Below are 20,136 nucleotides of genomic sequence, written 5' to 3'. Positions count from 1 at the left end.
ATTGTAGGCTTGGGGTGTAACATGGATGACCAAATTAGTCTCTGAAATTATGAAACTCAGTAGTACAGAAAACTGTAGTTGGTGTGTAGTCCGCCTTGACTTTTGAAACACTGCAGCTGATAATTAAGCCTTTTTTATATTTTCAGAGCATAGAAGATTTCATTTCAGTTCTAGACACAGTCTCAGAATTCTGTGGCATTCTGTTGAAAAAAGGAGACAAGAAGAAAGAAAGGTAATAAGTAGTTTTGAGTTTTTCTGACGAAAAAAAACTATTTTAATGTGTCTTAATTGTGGACTGCCCTCTGGTTTATTGATGTATTTTTTTTTATCTGAAGCATACCACATACATAGGAGCTATTAAATATTTTATGGATTATCAACAGACTGATAAGTAAGTGTGTGTGTGTGTGTGTGTGTGTGTGTGTGTGTGTGTGTGTGTGTGTGTGTGTGTGTGTGTGTGTTTGCGCACATTTGTTTTGGAGATTACATCAAGTGAGACATATTTGGGGATATTGAAAAGGGTAGTGTGCTGCCAAATACCCATAGGTTCATAGGCGAGAACTAGACTAGCTGCCCTTGCAGGCCTCATGTCTTGCCAGTTTAACTTTTGGTGTCCGAAACAACCTATCCCATTTGGTTAGAGATTGATCTTGCCCATCTCTTGGTCAATAATTATGTATTACCCCTAATGAGAGTAACTGGGATCATACCATAGATAATTTGAGGGGACACATGTATGGGATAAAGCATTTAGGAGCTGCTTGTGTCCATTAGTAGTACAGAAGGCAGCCGTGGGGTAAATTTTCTGTTTCACATCTATAGATCTAAGATGCGCTTGAATATGGATAGAATGAACTTTGTTTTATGTGGATGGGGAATCAGTCCCATAGCAGTGATAACCTTTGCAAGGTATACTTGTCCCTCAAACCATTCTGTTGATGTTGCAGAAGAGGTTTAGATTACTAGAAAGAGCATTTCTGATGCTGTTTGACTTGCTGATGTGCAGTAAATCCATCAGTAATGGATTGGAGGATGCCTTATATGTCAGACACAGGTCACGTTGTAGCAGTCTGTAGGATACTGACTATAGTGAGAGGGCTTTGAGTTGGTCCATGTAGGGCATGTTGTTTAGACCTTGTATCCTTTCAGTAAGGTAGCTCCAGTTGCATGTGACTGGACAGATACATGCCAAAGGGGGCATTATATTTAATGATTGGTCTAATGAAGTCTGAATAAAGGGAGGACAGTGACATCCCTAGGTTTAGACACAATCTATTTGTTAATAAGCTGTGCAATATAGAAAGACTTTCTTACAGTAATAGGCATATGTTTGTCATAATTTAGGTCACTGTCCACACACAAGTTCCCAAATCCTGAAAAACTGGGCTAAATCTTAGGGTAGTATTATCAGTGTGATAGTTTCCTAGCATAGATGACTTCCCAAAGGATACAATAACACATCTTTTGGCATTTAGTATCAGTCTGTGATTTTGGCATCAGTTATTTAATTCAGACAAGTATTCATGCAGGATTGCTAAGCCATTTTAGGAACCAGTGACTGCTACTAGCTTGCAATCATCTGTAGACTTAGTCAACCAGAGCCCTTTGGTATTGATTTTTATTTCAGAAAAGTAGATGCCAAACAAGAGAGGTCCCAACTCAGAAACCTGGGAGACTCCAGTGGTGACAGGTCTTTTTGTGGAGGTAACTTCCCCTGTTTTGATTATCTGTGTCGTCAGCTAGTTTTCAATCCAGTGGGTGACGTATGGGTTTACTCTCATTTTAGTGTGGAATTATGTCAAAAGCTTTGGCCAGGTGGAGGTATGCATAATTGTACCTCCTAGGTTATATGGCACCTTGTGCAGTTCCTTGATCTGGTGCCCCCCTCTCCTCAAATTTAAGTTGAAGAGCAAAACTAGCAAAAACAAAAGTGGGCCTGAAACTGTAGCATATGGCTTGCTATAGTTAAAATACCACACACAAAGTGCTTCAGCACTTCAGATGTGAAAACAAATAGAGTACCTGCATTCCTTTCTGAATGCCAGTACTGCACTGTCGCACCATTGACATCTGCTGGATACACCCCCTAGCACCTTGTGCCGCTGCCAGCCTCCCTCTTCAGCCCATCCTAGGTACACCTCCAAAGCAGAATATACTTCCTTAGGAAGAAAGGAAGGAGGCTAGTGTGTTTCTGAGTACCAAGGAGTGGTGATGCACTGAGATAGAGGATACAGCATATTAGTACACAACTGGGATATCTTTGGAAAAGGTTTAGGGTTAAACCAGATTAAGGGTACTTTGAGATGAATTATGGAGCATTGTAGAAAGTAACCAGCAGATTGTTCTAAATATAATTTCTTTAAAGTGCCACTTGCTGTTCTGATATGAAATGCTAAATATTTTAAAGGTTTGTGCTGATGTGTATTCCTTAATAAGCATAAACCCACCATTGTCTATTGTACTGTCCCTGTTTTTATTTGAGTGAGAAAAGGGATTGTTGAACAAACTGCAGCTTTACAAAGACCATTACTTATATTAGTCCATGAGCTTGGTCCTCTGAATTTGAGAATAAAGGCTTGTCATACAAAAGCATCTACTTTATAAGCTTTTAATTATTTCTGACTATGAAGGAAAACCATACAAAGAAAGGTTGTAGTTGCATTGCAGTATGTGCCTGTGATTGCAATAACTACTGTGATCTTTTTAATTTAGAAATCCTTTCCAGAATGTTGAGGAACTCTGCAGCGTCTTGGAAGAAGACACAAAAATAAATGAAGCAACAACAGTTCTTTATTTTGCTCTTGTATTGACCATATGTTAATTTTTTGTAGCTCTGAGAATCTGCTATTTGAGTATTTTGCTGAATGACTTTTTAACTCTTCAATCTGATGTTATCAATCTTCATTTTATCCTTGATAGATGGGTTTGGTTATGATATCAGAACCGACTCGGCTGTTACTACAGCTCGCGCCAGCCAAAAACTCTCGAGCTGCACCTCTACCCAGAATCTCTTTCTCTCAATTACCTCAGATCTCATTTGCTGCTTTCTGAAATGGTTACGTCTTGTTAGTACCCTTGAGCATTAGTGGGTTTAGGTAAACTTCTTGTCTTTTTCTTATAGTTTCTGCTTCTTTTTACACTTACAGGAAAACTGCAGCATTTGTCATGTGTTTAGCCACCAAGCTCTTGTGGAAAGGCATAAAAGGACTACTTCCATCAGCTTTTGGCAAAGCCTTATCTTCTGTGGATAAAGCAAAGACAGATGTCTCATCTCCTTCTTTCTCATCTCTGGATAAAAGCAAGAAATGAAGTCTTTTGGTTCCGACCTCCCCATCATTTCTGAAAGCTAAGAAATTGAAGACCTCGGTTCCAGAGTTTTCCATGGAACCACAGGCTTCTGCTGCTAACACTCTGGTGTCGACATTCACTCCAGCACCAGTTGTCATTTCAAGCCTTTCAACATCGAAGGCCTCAATACAGGAAATGAATACTGTCTCACCTGCTAAGACCACATTGCCTAGAACTACGTACTCACCTTGAATTGATCTTTTTGTTTGGGAGCTCCCAGAAGTGTTTCTTGCAGAGACCCAGGTCCCATTTTACCTTGTCGGTTTGCTCCACCAAAAGTCTTTCAGAACTCGATGTGGAGAGGCTAGTGAATAAAATTTTATGGGCTGGAGGGCTTTCACGCCCCCCTTCAGTTCTGATCCCTTTTGGTCTTGGTACCGAAACTCCCTTTATACCACTAACTACTCCTCCTCTAACCTCTTCAGAGGTCTTAGAGTCCTCTATCCGAGATCTCCCGGTGCCGACTGCTCCAGCTCCGGAGTTGTTTTCTTCTTCGGAGCCGGTAGTTACCCTGAGCTCTTTGGTTATTTCTAAACCTGAGAACTCCTGGAACTGTATCTACCCTGTCAGTTCCAGGACGCAGGTCTCGACTCCAGTTTTTTCGGAGCAGTCCCTGCTCTTTGGAGCTTCAGCTCGTGTTACTTTGGCTCCAACTTCAGTCTGGAGGGTCAGTTCTTTGGAGCGGGGAGTGACCGTGGTTCCGAGGCTGTCTTTCTCAGTTCCGGGCTCCCTTCCCTCTTCGGGGGGGGGGGGGTCAGCTATCATGGCTATGCAGAGGGCACTTTCTCTTGCAGAGACTCAGTCTGTGCCTTCCCCCTTAGAACAAGTACCCCCCTTTAGTTCAGTTATTCATCCTGCCTCACCACTGGGACAGCTAGTGCTGAAGGCTCAGGTGTCACAGGCTCAGGTACTGTCATCTTCTGATACCTCCCCAGATTATCCCCCTGAGGAGGTCCATCAGAAGAAAAAGTGCAAGAGGAAGCACTTGGATTCCCCCTAGGAATCAGTCACCAGGGACACAGATTTCGATGAGGGGGAAGGGTCCCCATGGTCACTTCCTGAAGATGTCTCATTTGGAGACCTCCTGGAAATTTTAAAAGAGAGGGGTGGCTGGAAGTCCCCAAACCCTTCCTCTGAGGAATCTGTTTACCTGCAGGCTTTTGGCACCCACCCGTTTACCTCTTGGGTGACACCTCCCACTGATGAACTCATTCAGTTGATTTCACAGCGGGCATGGAAGGCTCCAGACACCACGAGCCCATCCCCAAAAGACCTGATAAGGTACTTTCTGCTCTGGAAGACAAACAGTTTTGGGCCAATGGGTTAGCTGTAGATGCTATGGTTGTAGCGGCTGCCACTAAAAAGGAACTTCCTGAGGAGAGCTCCTCTGTCCATCCACCTAACAGGGAGTCTCGGACTATGGACAGATTTGGGAAGTGTGTCTATGCTTCATCAACCTTCGTCGGAAGGTCCTTGAATTTCTTTGGCACATTTACCAGACTCCAGTGGGATCTGATTAAGGAGTTGTTAGATACCCTGGCGGGAACTGTAGCTGAGGGAGTCCAAGAAAAAGTGGCTTCCCAGTTAGCCACCCTGGAGTCTGTGTCCAATTTTTTCATAAGGCTGATCGCTCATACAGCTGAAGGGATGTCTAGAAAAGCGGGTACCAGTGTAGCCATAAGGAGACACTCCTGGATGTCCCTGTGTGACTTTGCCAAACCATTCAAGTTTTCTTTCATCAATGTTCCTTTTGACGGAACTTTTTTGTTTGGCCCTAAAGTAAAAGAGACTTTATCCAGGTGTGAGAAGGATGGTAAGACCATTTCTGCTGTGGGTGTACGTATCTCCCCCCCCCCCCCAAGGTCCTCTTCTAGGAACCAGAGGAGTGGTGGAAAAATGTGGTTCAGGAAATCCCAAACGCTTTTCCAAGACACACGTGGAGGGCATTCCCCCAGAGGCAGAGGGGGAATCCAAAATGGAAGACGCCGCCATCATGGTAGGCATGGCCCCCAAAACCAGGGCTTCAGGGATTCCTTTCCAGGGAAGCTATTTCTGCATTCCTGAAGGGAAACCTGATTGTCTTCCTCTGGAGGCAGTTGGAGACACTTAACCTTGCACCCAAATGCCTGGCTAAACATAACATATTCCTGGGTGTAACGGATTGTATCCGGAGGCTATATCATTCCCTTTTCCTCACCATCCCCCTGTACTCAAGAAAATCCCCAGTGTTCCACCCAATCAAAGGGATTCATCAGTGCAAGAAATTCAAAAACTGCTGGGCAAAAGAGTCATCCAAGAAGTCCTGCCAGACCAGAAAGGACCTGGAACCTACTCAAGATTCTTTTAAGTGCCAAAAAAGACAGAGGATTGGAGACCAATTTTGCATCTCCATGTGTTGAACAAATCTGTCCGGCAAACGAAGTTCCAGATGGTCATGGTACAGTCTGTTCTTCCCGTTTTGAAGAATGACAACTGGATATACTCAGTAGACCTTAAGGATGTGTATTACCATATAAAGATGTACAAATGCTCTAGAAAGTTCCTCCTCTTCTTGCTGGTAGTCAACCATTACCAGTTCAGAGTACTGCCCTTTGGTCTCACCACAGCCACCAGGGTGTTCACCAAGTGCATGGCTGTAGTAGCAGCTCACTTTTGACTGCAGGGATTCCAAGTCTTTCCATACTCGGATGACTGGCTCATAACCGCTTCGACCAAGCATCAGTTAATGGTAGCCAGAGATAACACCATCAACATCTGTGCCCACCTGGGGATTAAGGTAAATCTAGAAAAGTCACATTTAACCCCAGCACAAAATTTAGAATGTATAGGGGCAATTCTGAATACTCAGACAAGAACAGCATCACTTCCTCCAGAAAGACACTAGAGAATAATGGTTCAAGTTCAAAAGATAATCCGCAGAAAGAACGTTCCAGCTCAACTAGTCTTACAAGCTCTAGAGTCGATGGCAGCTTCTGTAACTCAAGTACCGTTAACCAGGTTACATGCGAGAATTCTGCAATGGCTACTAGCTTCCCAGTGGTGTACCCTTCATCAACCACTATCAGATCAAGTCCTGATCACCAGTTGTTGCAAGACAGATCTTCTATGGTGGGTACATTCTGAACAAATTGTCCCTTTGTTCTTTCAGAGCCCATGGCCGTAGTGACCACGAATGCCTCCCAGATGGTGTGGGAGGGGCATTATCTGGGCAAGACAGCCCAAGACACTTGGTCCCTATTAGAAGCCATTTGCACATCAGTGTCCTGGAAATAAGAGCAGTGTTTTTTGCATTGCTGACCTCTCAGACATCTCTTCCTCAGAGGACTGTTGAAATTCAGACAGACAATATGTCAGCGGTTTGGTACATCAACAAGCAGGGAGGAACCAAGTCTTATCCCCATTGTCAGGAAGCCCTTGGAGTGTGGCAGTGTGCAGTCTCTTCCAACCACTTTTAATAACAATGCACATTCTGGGTAGTTCCAGTGTGATTGTGGACAAGCTGAACAGATGCATCCTTCAGCCTCACGAGTGGTCTCTCAATCTAGAAGTGGCAAATTTGATATTCCATTGTTGAGGTCATCCTTGCTGCGATCTGTTTGCCACCCTCCAAACAACAAATGCAGCAATTACTTCGTCCTCATTCCTCCTCAGGGGAAGTCACCCAGTGGCACTCTCCTCCACAATTAGCCTCCTGGTCTTCTGTACGCCTTTCCCCCAATACTTTTAATTCCAAAATATTTACAGAAATCACTCAGGTTGAAAAGCACAGTAATCCTCATTACTCCCTTTTGGCCTCAATAGATTTGATTCCCCTTTCTTTGGCCTTATCTCATTTGACAACCTTGGATTCTGGACCCCATAGCAGATCTTCTGTCCCATCCGATTGCTCGTGTTCATCTAGACATTTTGAACCTCAAGCTGACTGCGTGGTTCCTCCAATTCCATTAATTGCCAGGTGTCCTAATATTTCCTCTTCAATGTGGGGCATTCTTTTGTTGGCTGATAAACCTTCCACTAGAAAGCTATATTTAAGTAAGTAGAAGAGATTTACCATTTGGGCCTATGAAAAGCAAATTGATCCTTTTTCTACTTCAGTAGAGCATGTTTTTTTTATATTTTTTTTATATTCTTTGTTCAGTGCTGGAGCTTCTTCTTCCACCATCAGACTACATTTGGCTGCAATTTCTAACTTGCACAGCGGTTTAGAACATTCTTTAGCCTGTCATAGGCTTTGTAAATTGTTCCTAAGAGGCACGCTTTTATTAAAAAACCCCCGTCCAAAGATCCCAGTCCTCCTTAGGACCTGAACTGAGTACTACAAGCTGTAATACATTCCTCCCTTTGAACCCTCTGCGGAATGTGATCTAAAGTTTTTATCTTGGAACACACTGTTTTTGGTAACCATTACTACCGCCAGGAGGATTTCAGAGATCCAGCCTTATCGTCGGAACCTCCTTATCTGATTTTCTATAAGGATAGTGTCTCTTTACGAAGAAACCCCTCCTTTCCACCCAAGGTAGTATCAGAAGCTGATATTAATCAGACAATTAATTTACCAGTTTTCTTCCCAAATCATTCCAACAAAGGAGAAGATGCTTTGCATTTATTAGATGTCCATAGACAATTATGTTTCTACCGTCACAGAACAAAAGTTCTAAGACAATCAAGTCAGCTCTTTCTTTTTTCAGTACAAAGTTGGGTAAGGAGGTCAGCAAGACTATTCTCTCTAAGTGGTTGAAAGGTTGCATTGCATTAATCTATGATAAGAATAGATTAACCTTGCCTAAGCCCATTAAAGCACATTCTACAAGGTCTATAGCCACTTCAGCAGTCTTCCAATCTAGAGCTTCAATGGATGATATATGTGCAGCAGCTACTTGGGCTTCTCCCCATACCTTTATTACTCATTACATACTGGACTTAATGTCTAGGGGAAGATCATACTTTGGCTCGATGGTGTTTTGGAATATTCTTCTATGAGTCCGCCCAAGATTCTAGGTAGCTGGGGACTCTGTTCCATCTGTCAAGGATAAAATGAAGATTGACAACATCAGATAAAGAAGTTATGTACTCACCATAACGTTCCATCTGTGTTGTACTTCTTCATTTGTACTTGATTTCCCTCCCTTTCATCCCCCAACCTTTAAGATTTTTTGGTGGAGTGGATCATATATCCTTGAATTATGATTATTCAAGCACAGTAGCTAAGGCTTCCATCTGGCTTTCTGTATGTGCGTGGGTGTATGTGTATGTATATATATATATATATATATATATACACACACACACACACACACACATATATATATATATATATATATATATATATATATATATCTGAGTCTAGGACGATTCACTAAAAGCACATTTCACTGAAAGCCAAATGACTGTGCACAAATCACTGAAAGCACAATTCACTGAAACACATTTCACTGAAAGTTATATATAGCCTTTTTTCCACTGTAGTGCGACCCTGGAGTTAGAATATATAGTAAGGGCGGTGTGGGGGCCACCACTCCCACATTGGGAGGTGTGGGGGGCATAGCCCCCACATAGTTTGGATATATATTAAGTTTAGAAAAGAGTAATTTATTGAAATTGCAAGTGTCCATGTGTATAGTTCACCCCCCCTTACTATATGTGCTTTCAGTGAATAGTCCTATATATATATATATATATGGATTCACTTCAGAAGCTCAAAATACTGAAATCTCGAATTTCAGTATCTCAAGCCCAAGAAGTGGAATCCACAAAACAACGAAAACTAAAAACCACAAAATTCAAAACCTCGAATACCGGAAGTTTTGAATTTCACGGTTTTACTACACACACACACACACACACACACACACACACACACACACACACCATCCATCACACAAGCACACACAATCACTCTACTACATGAAGGATGGGGGGGCAAGCCCCCCCTGCACCCCCATGTGGAGGGTTGCGCCCCCCACACTCCCCCTACTTAAATATTCTCACTCCGAGGTCGCACTACATACAAACACACACAAAACACCACCGCACAAGCTACTTTCTCTTTGCGCACACACACACACACACACACACACACACACACACACACACACACACACACACACATCACAGCAACAAAACACATTGACACACACCACAACCCCTACCCAAACCCCTTAACACACACACACACACACACACACACACACACACACACACACACACACACACACACACACACACACACACTTACCTGTATATATAACCATAGCAGAACTTTAGAAGCGCGAAATTCAAAACCTCCGGTAATCGCAGTTTTGAATTTCGCGCTTCTAAACTTTTGCTATTATGTGGATTCGGCTTCTTGGGCTTGAAATACTGAAATTCGAGATTTCAGTATTTCGAGCTTCTGAACGGAATCCATGTGTATATATATATATATATATATATGTGTGTGTGTGTGTGTGTGTGTGTGTGTGTGTGTGTGTGTGTGTGTTATATAGGTTTCCATACTTTCTGCAAACTCAATCTGAGGTAATTGAGAGAGAGGGATTCTGGGTAGAGGAAAATCTCGGGAGTTTTTGGGTGGTGCAAGCTGTAGTAATGGCCGATCGCAACCAAAACCATCTGTCAAGGATAAAAGAAGACAGACAACACAGCTGGAACGTTATGGTGAGTACATAACTTCTTTTTTTAAATTAATGAAGGGAGCCATAGTAACTTTAATTTTATGATCTTCCATGGTTGTTATGGGTTGTGTCTTCCCTTCTGCTCTGTGTATTAGTTCTGCCTTACATGTGCCTTTAATTCCTTCCATCACCATCATTGTTTCAATGGATCTAATATGTTAGTGGATATGTGATAGAGATGTTTATGTATTTTTGTCTGAGACTGTCATGATTGTGGGCTTAGACTGTCCCTGATAGTGCACCTTGTATCGTATACCATATTAGGAGACCAGGCCAAGCCCCTGAGCCTGACAGTTTGAATCTTGATTCTAGCATTTGTAATGCAAGATTTCCTGTATCCATCTCCAAAACAGAGTAAACAGACAGCAAGAAAATATGTACTGCAGAGGCTCCAAACCACAGTTCCAACTGAAAAACAATTCCAGAAAAACACGTACAAGCAGAAGGAAATGGTTTGATTTTAGCACTTTCGTTTTAATAAATACAAAACTTCTTGAGATAAAACAGTGGAAAATCCAAGGCAGTTAAAAAGGAATCTTATGTAACATCCTGATTCACGCGAGAACCAAACCCTCTTTCACTCATAGAAATTTAAAGATATACACCCCTATTAAAAGTTTTCACTTAATCTCTTAAATTACATAATGTCCCACGGTTGTTATTGTTGCACAAGAAGAAATTCAAAAAAATCTAGATAGGAGACTGAATATAATAATGGACTATTGAAAAGGGAACCAACATTTTAAATGTTTTCTTTTTAGAGCGTTTTTTTCCCCAAAAACATTTTTTATTTTGTTGTCATTATAAACATATGCAAATGGGCATAAAACAAATACAATAAAACAATAACAAAACTATTTACAATATTTACATTCATCCATGATAAGTAATCATTTTATCCATGAGAAGTTATCAGTATTTTTTCTCCACTGAAGACAAGAAACTGTTTAGTACCACAAACGACCAGGAATTATACCTCCAAGAACATTTATTTTTACAGCAAGTGTAAAAAAATCACATAAAACTGAAAAGCACAGGATTAAATCTCTCTTAGTGACTCAGCTTAGAACAGCCTTTACAGAGTAAATTCATGATATAAAAAAACATGACTTTTATATAAAATCATACATCAATTAAATTCATTAACAATTACATAATTAGACAATTAATCAATTAACTATATTACACTTTTTTTAAAAAGACATATACATACTTCAAGGCCTATTCTATATAACTTTTCCAGTTACATTCTCTATTCATGCCCCTAGGATGTAAAGTGTTATATTTTAATATAAAAACAGATTCCTTCTTTCTTAATATATATTTAATTGTGTCTTCACTCAAATAATCTGTTTTTACTTGTTCTAATATTGTTACCTCTAATTCACTAAAATCACCTTGATGTGCCTGATTAAAATGTTCTGCTAAGGACTTGTAAATTTATTATTCCTTATATCTCTAATGTGTTCTTTAACCCTTTCTCCAAGACTTCTTTTACTCTCCCCTGTGTAAAAATTATGGCAAGAACATTTTATAGTGTAACTACTACCTGTACTTTTACAGGAAAAATTACCTTGTGTATGGAATTTAATTCTATTAAGAGTATTAAAAGTTGATACTACATATTTACATATTGCACATTTCCCACAAGGCATTAAACCTGCCCATTTCATTTCTCTTATAACTAATTCCTGTGGTCTTCTATAGGTACTATGAACTAAAAAGTCTTTAAGGCTCCGGCCATATTGACATGAAAACTTTAATGCCACTTCCTTTAAAGAAGAAACTTCCCTTATAACTATTTGCCACTAATTCCTCAGTAACTGAGCTTGCTTATCTGAAAATAATGTATATTTAGAAACATAATATAACTGTTTTTCTGAAACTGACATATACAGTTCCTTCTTTTTTTGTTATGTTGCCTCTATAACTATTTTCCTTCCTTACCTTATTATTAAACACCTTGCTCTAACTATAAGCCACCATATCTGCTTTATACCCCCTATTGACAAACATATTTGCCACTTTATCAACCTCTTCCCTGGCTTCGCTCACATTATTACATAATCTGTTTGTTCTTAGAATTTCTCCATAAGGGATATTATTAAGTGTATGTCTCAGGTGACAACTTTGTGCATGCAACATATGACTCACTTGATGAAATTTTCTAAAAATACTACTTTTTATCTCACCATTTTCTTGGCCTTCCAAAGTGATATTTAAATAGTTTATTTTAACTCCCTCTTGTAAACCATCATATTTTATTTGATATTTATTTTCATTCATATATTTAAGAAATAATTGTTTTTCATCATGTCCTCCCTGACAAATAAAAAAGTTATCAGTATTTGTTCAAAAGGTTTTCCAATTTTTGCCATGCTATTTTTTTAGGAGTAATGTTATGAGTTCTATAACAAATGGTTTGCAGTTCTTTTTTATAAACAACTTTTGCTAAATTAATAAATTCTTTAAACATCAAATCTTGTTTACTTTTCCAATTCAAAGTAATAACTTTTCTGGTAATTGCAAGAATTGACCAGAGTAACTGAATCTGAGATTTAGGTATTGGAACATTGAATAGGATTTGTGAGTTAGAAATATGACAGTTATCAGACCATAAAGCATTTACAAAATATCTGAAGTCTTTTTAGTATTGAAAAATATTTCTACATTCAATGAACATGTGAACCCAGTTGGCCTCTAGTAATTCATCACATTTCCAACATTTACTTTCACTGTTTTTGAGTATAAGATTTATTTTATGTGGAGTATAGAAACTCCTAATGGGCCTACCTTCGTTGAAGGTTGTGCGTCAGGGCTGGCAAACTCGGCACGTAAAAAATCTACTGCCAATCATTAGCGGACCGGAGTTCCACTGTGGCAACCCCTAACCGGGAAAAGCCGAAAGACACAAACAAACAAATAGAAACTCCTATTCATAAATTTCCATGTATACAATCGCCAATATAATGAAGAAAAGGTACCATACGTAGATTTCAATAACAGTTTTTTGGATTCATCAGATATTTGTTCTCCATTAATCTTAACATAGTAATTCCAAAAATCTGTGTCAAACTTTAGAGTGTCTTCTCTTAGTATCTTATAGATAGGTGAGATACTTAATTTTTGATCATCTGTCTTTTCAAGACACCTAATAAAAAGCTGGATCAAACTAGGTATAGATTCAGTCTCTAGGTTGATTGATACTCTCATTTTGTTTTATATAAACTGCCGTAATGAATGTATAAACAACCAACTGTCTTGACTCTTATCAAACCTACATAGAAGAGAGTTTAGTGATTTAGTACTCTTATTTTCAATAAATCCCAAACAAAAAAGTGGAAATTGTTAACCAAAGATTCCAACTGACACTCCGAGTACAGCAAGTAACAAAAGAGAAAGCTGGAACCACCAGGCTGTATAATAGTCTAATATTTATTAAAACAAGCTGTCGTAAAAACAAGTAAAATGCTCTTTAAGCGCTTTCGGATGTTGACCCTTCATCAGATAGTACATCAGCAAAAACAGCATATCATTTGATGATGAAGGGTCAACACCCGAAAGTGCTTATAGAGCATTTTACTTGTTTTTACGACAGTTTGTTTTAATAAATATTGGACTATTATACAGCCTGGTGGTTCCAGCCTTCTTTTCTGTTACTTGCTGTACTTGGAGTGTCAGGTGGAACCTTTGGTGAACATTTTCCACTTTTTTGTTTGGGACTTACCTTGTTTTGGTAGAATCGTTTCACACATGGCTGAACAGAGACATGAGGAGATGAGCTGGATTACCAACCAGTGAGAAGTTTTAATCTCTTGATGAAGGATGTTTTATATCCTACAAATCCATTACTCTACATGGACATTGTGTGCTTAGCTAATGATGGATGCAGTCAGGAAACACAGGCCACTGGTGAGAATGACTTTGTGATTTTGCTTAATTCACTACAAGACAATTTAATGAAGTTAAAAAGATCCCAATGGCATAGATTTTACTTTGAAGCCTACCTAAAATACAACATAGTGCTGAGAGGCTTGCGCGTTTTATGTATGCCTGCACAGGGGGATACTTTCCCTGAACTACTGGCACGGTGGCAGGAAATTAATTTAAAAAACAGTCAAGCCTATATGCATTTATTAATTGAATTTTTTCAACCACAAGAGGAGGAACTTGCAGGGCAAGTTAAAAAACTACAAGACATTGAGAATCGTTCTAAAGATGAACAACATGTAGACAGGCTGATGGGAGTCTTGAGCAGAGCTGCCTCGTATGATTTGAAACTTCAGCAAATCAAAATGAGGAAGCTGGCTCGAGACTACAATGACTTTTGTGCAGGCAACATTTTTTTTTGGCCTCGAGCACAACGGCAGGCAATGCATAATCAGTCTGATGAAATAGAACAGACCCCTGCTCCTAATCAACAACAGGAGCGAGATATGCAGAAAAAAAAGGATTCCAGGACACCTGTCCCTATTCAGCATGATACATCAGCCTTGGCATTGCAGACCACGGATGTTTTTGTTACTAAGGAACCCAAGAGGAGACCAGTAGGGAGCAGTGACGTTCCGTCCAGTCCGCTCGTGGAGAACGGATCCAGTGCTGCGACCATGAAGTTACTAAGAAACCAGAGAGGAGGACCAATAGGTAGCAGTGACGTTCTGTCCAATCCGCTCATGGAGAACGGATTGGGTGCTGTGTCCATGAAGGAACCTACAATGGCGGCAGAAGGTAGCATCTTTGAGATCTTGGGCGCCAAACCTAAATCTTCCATGGACAATTCAAATTGTTTTGTTCTTCCAGCTCCAGTAAGAAAAAAGAATACAAGGAAATGGAACATGTCGTCTCACAAGGAATACAAATGGACTTTGGATTGACTGATTTGCCTGACCATTTAGTTTACAATATATCAGGTATTGATTTATCTAATGAACAAATGGATGTTTTAAACAGGGGAATGACTTTTGTACCGAATGTTGAGACTGATTTTTGTCAGTTAGTTGTTGAAATTATGTTTCGCACACAATGTCATGTTGAAAATGATTTATGGTAATAATGTTGCTGAATATTGCACTATGACAGCCAAGTACATTTATACCCAGTATGCACCCCACTATTTTAACTTTTGTAAAAATTTGTGAGAGGGGCATTGAAGAGTATTTACAAAATAGAGACCGATTCAGATACTGTATCTTTAGCAGTAAGGAAAGAATGGCCATGAAACAAGTATGTGAAGATTCACGTTTAGTTATAAAACCTGCCTACAAAGGTGGTGCTGCTGTTTTGATGAGCAAAGCATATTATTGTCAACAAATACGATTATTACTCAGTGAGGTAGATGTGTTTAGCTTGATTTCACCTGTAATGGTTCACAAATATATTCAGAAGGTACATAAATCCTTGGACAATATGTTGAGAACAGGTTTACTGGAAGAATCTTCCTATGATTTTTTGTATGTGAAACATCCAACTATTCCAGTATTTAAGGCCCTACCGAAAATCCATAAAGACTCTTGGAACCCGCCACTCAGACCCATTGTTTCTGGGAAGGGGTGGGTCACTGAAGATCTATTGATATATGTTGAATGCATCTTGAGGGATATAGTTTGGAGATATCCGAGGACTGTGAAAGATACAGCTAGTTTCCTGCATTCTTTACAGACATATATGGAAACTGAATATAATACTACCTTTTTATTTGTTACCTTAGATATTAAAACTCTGTTTACTGTGATAGATAACATATATGGCATCACAGCCATTGAACATATTGAAGCAGGCCTTGATTTAAATGTTAATCTGCACACATGTACTTTGTTAAAATTGATTCTGGAGAACAACCTTTTCCTGTGTCAAGGAAAATATTACCAACAGAAGCAGGGCGTAGCGATGGGTATGCCCTGCGCAAATTCTTATGCCAGTTTAGTTCTGGCACATTGGGAAGGTTCAGTGGTTTTTGATCACAGCAATAAGTGGTTAAACATGATAGGCTGTTACTGTAGATTTGTGGATGATGATTTCTTTCTTTGTAAAGATACGGTTGCAGAATTAGATATGTTTATTGCATATCTAGACTCCACCACAAATTTCTTCAGATTCTCTAAGAGTGTCTCTGACACACAGATAGATTACTTAGATGTGTGTATATAAAAAAGGGCAATGGCTGCCTGGAAACTTGCTTGTATAAAAAACCATGCTGGAGAAACAGCACCCTAGAATTTGATAGTATGCATCCGCGGTACATTTTTAACAACATCATAAAGGGGCAAACTTATAGAATTTTTAGGCTTTGTACTAAAGATGAAGAGTTTGAACATGAGATTAAGGTACTAGAGAACAACCTCTTGAAGAGGGGTTACAAAGAGGGAATCATAAAGAAAGAGAGAGCCTACGCTAAACTAAGAAGGGCTACTAATGCCATGCCTTGGTATCATTGCAATAGAACATCTGAAACAGGGACAGCAACACAGGATGTGAATATAAATCCATTACATATGCATCTTACATATAGCAATGACATAGGAAGCATTTGCCAGATTATTAGGAAAAACTGGGGGATTTTGTCATCAGATGAGCCACCAGTGGGAGCTAATAAAGTTATTAAGATACACAGGAAGGGTACGTATCCTTGTCAGAGCTGTAAAGCTTGTATACATATAAAGAAGGATAACCTTTTTATACATCCAAGAACTAAAAAAATTTTACTTTTTGAATACATATGCAGATTGCAATACACAGAATGTCATCACTCATGTACAGCATATTATGTGGGCAAGATGAATTGTAGACTGAAGGATAGGATCCTCAAACATATGTCAGAAATTAGGTTAAGTAACAAGCATAATGCACTATACACTCACATTCACCAGTATCATGGCCATGCTTTTTCTTTTATGGTATTACAGGTAGTGAATCAAAAAGCTAGAATGGGTGATATTCAGAATGAAACTGAATATATGGAAATTAGGTGGATTATAAAATTGGGGGCTGATAAAGCACCAGGAATAAATGTAGTTGTACCTTTAAAGCCAGCCTTGAAAAAAAGCGGACTAAGTACTGATTTTCAATAAACTGATGCCAGAATATCAAGTTATTTTCCTTTAATTTTTGCATCACATTGATGTTGAAAGAATCTAGGCAATCAGGAGAGTATGCTATAGGGAATATAAGAAGTAGGTCTTGTTTAATGTTGTAATTACAATCAATTAAATTTTTAAGTTATTAAATATTTGATTAATGCCATAAGAAAAAATGATCAAACTTCTTACTAAATAAACAAAATTCACGTAAAAGCCAATGAACTGTACATATTCCGTATTGTTCCTTAAATTGATTTTCTGCACTTCTGACATATTTATGTATTGTTTTCCAGCCAGATATATAGGTAGGTGAGATCCAATGTAATATTACATTAATTATAAGTGATTTGGAATAATGATCTAAGCTAGGGAATGCTATCCCATTACTGTTCCAAGCTCTAATGTGCCATTTATATGCACTTCTAGGTTTTAAGGGGAACCATAAAAATGTAAGGAGCATGGAATCTAATTTTTTAAATAAGTTTTTGGGTGGGGTAGTATCAGTGACTATATATAAAACAAAATTTTTAGTAAAATCATCATTTTAATTAAAGAGAGCTTATCCTCCATTGTGAAGAACATTTTGTTCCATCATTTGATTAGTTCACTAATGGTGGTTATTAAATTATTGTAGTTTAGTTTAACAGACTCTTTCCATGTACTCTTTATACTTACACTCAAATATTCTAATACATCATTCTCCCAATTAAACAGGCTATTCTCTCTTGTTTGTTGATCTTTTTGTTAATTAGTAATGTTTTGGATTTATTATGATTAAATGTAAGCCCTAAAATTCTTTCAAACTTGCTTAAGATATTTATAACATCGTGCAAAGAACCATCAATATCACTCAAAGTTAACAACATGTCATCAGCCAATAATTGTATCTTAGGACAATAGTCCTTATTAACTTGAAAGCCTTTTATATTTTGCTTGTTTCTGATGATATGTAGCAAAAGGTTCCATTGAAAGAGCAAACAATAATGGTGACAAAGGACAACCTTGTCTAGTTTCGTTGAGGATTTCTAGTGGTGAGGATAGACATGATCCGATTTTCACATAAACTTGTGCCCCACTATAAATTTTCATTAATAAGTTGACAAAATCTGAGGAGAATTCAAAACCAATCAGAATCCTTTGTAGATAAGACCAACTAATAGAATCAAAAGCCTTTTCTATGTCTAGGCTGATAATAGTTAGTTGTTTTTGCATTTGCATGCTATGTCTGTTAATGATAGTAATTTAATAATGTTATCTTGCACTTTTCTATGAAGAATGAACCCTGTCTGATCATTATGTATTAGATTAGGCAATATTTTCTTTATCCTATTAGCTAACATTGTCGTGAAAAATTTTATAATCAGTGTTTAGTAATGAAATTGGCCTACATGAATCACAAGATTTGGGGTCCCTTACCTTGTTTTAAAATGGGGGAGATAATTGAATATTTCCACGATGGGGGTGTTATACATTTTTGCTTAACGATAGTAAAGGCACTCATTATTTTCTTTATTATATATTCAGGAACAATCTTATATAGTTCAGGAATTATTCCATCCAGTCTTCGAGCTTTATTATCTTTTAATTTTTTTATTTGCTCTTTCACTTCTGTTAGTGTTATTTGTGTATCTGTTAGTGTTATTTGTTTATTTAATATGTTATTTTGTTGCATTGACACCTTAGTAGTTATATTTTCTTGAATAAAAGTATTTATTACATTATCTGTCTCCAAAAGTGGTGTGTTATTATTTGTATCTTAATAGTAGTTTTTGAACATTTCTAATATGCCCATTAAGTTAGATGTACTCTTCACTGAACCATCACCTTTATATTTAATCTCATTAATAAGATTTTGATTGTTTATTTTTTTTGGATCTTACTGTTATTTTATGTAGATATTTAGGATTTAAAGCAATTTTTCCAGGTTTATGGCTACCTTATGATTCAGAACTTCTAAGTATTTTTGGTTTAACTTAGTCATTTCGTTATGTGCTACTTTGTTATTTAGTTTTGCATCCATTTTTATCTTGTCTATGTTTTTTTGGAAGTCTAAAAGTTCTTTGTCCCGCTCTCTCCTTTTTTAAGGTACCAAGGTTTAATTCTATCATATATATAAACTTTAAAGGTGTCTCATATTGTAGTATCAGTCACTTCACCATTATCATTTGTTTCCATCATCTTCTTTTGGCTGTTCCCATTAGGGGTCGCCACAGCGGATCATCTGTTTCTATTTCTTTCTGTCCTCTGCATCTTGCTCTGTCACACCAACCACCTGCATGTCCTCTCTCACCACATCCATAAACCTTATCTTAGGCCTTCCTCTTTTCCTGTTACCTGGCAGTGTCATCCTTAGCATCTTTTTCCCAATATACTCAGCATCCCTCCTCAGCACATGTCCAAACCAACGTAATCTTGCCTCTCTGGCTTTGTCTCCAAACCTTCCAACCTGGGCTGACCCTCTAATATACTTATTCCTAATCCTGTCCACCCTCGTCACACCCACTGCAAATCTTAACATCTTTAACTCTGCCACATCCATCTCTAACTCCTGCCTTTTTGTCAGTGCCACTGTTTCCAACCCATATAACATAGCTGGTCTCACTACCCTCTTGTAGACCTTCCTTTTCACTCTTACTGGTACTCATCTGTCACAAATCACTACTGACACTCTTCTCCACCCACTCCATCCTGCCTATACTCTCTTCTTCACCTGTCTTCCACACTCACCTTTACTCTGAACTATTGATCCCAAGTATTTAAACTCATCCACCTTCACCACCTCTACTCCTTGTATCCTCACCATTCCTCTATCCTCCCTCTCATTCACACACATATATTCTGTCTTAGTCCTGCTGACCTTCATTCCTCCTCTCTCTAGAGCATATCTCCATCTCTCCAAGGTCTTCTCCACCTGTTCCCTACTCTCACTACAGACCACAATTTGTTTCCATAAACATGTCTATTTCTTTCATTATCCATTCCCTAAAGTCTTTTAACTTGGTTATGTAAGCAGGAATTCTCTGTAGAAATCTTAAATCATC

General features: G+C 38.6%; 1 protein-coding gene across 2 annotated transcripts in view; it reads left to right on the top strand.

Moving 5' to 3' along the window:
- The window catches only part of UFL1 (UFM1 specific ligase 1), a 911,566-nt gene that overhangs the window by 833,317 nt on the left and 58,113 nt on the right, over window positions 1-20,136 (top strand). For both annotated transcript variants that reach the window (XM_044065765.1, XM_044065759.1), the window contains exon 17: window positions 147-232. In XM_044065765.1, coding sequence (XP_043921700.1) covers window positions 147-232 — 86 coding nt within the window. The remainder of the gene's footprint in view (window positions 1-146; window positions 233-20,136) is intronic.

The sequence above is a fragment of the Protopterus annectens genome, chromosome 1.part0, assembly GCF_019279795.1.
Source record: "Protopterus annectens isolate FY-2018-M chromosome 1.part0, PAN1.0, whole genome shotgun sequence".
In the NCBI taxonomy this organism is placed as follows: Eukaryota; Metazoa; Chordata; order Ceratodontiformes; family Protopteridae; genus Protopterus; species Protopterus annectens.
Note: the sequence above shows the minus strand (reverse complement) of the source record. Positions and strands in the feature narration are given on the sequence as shown.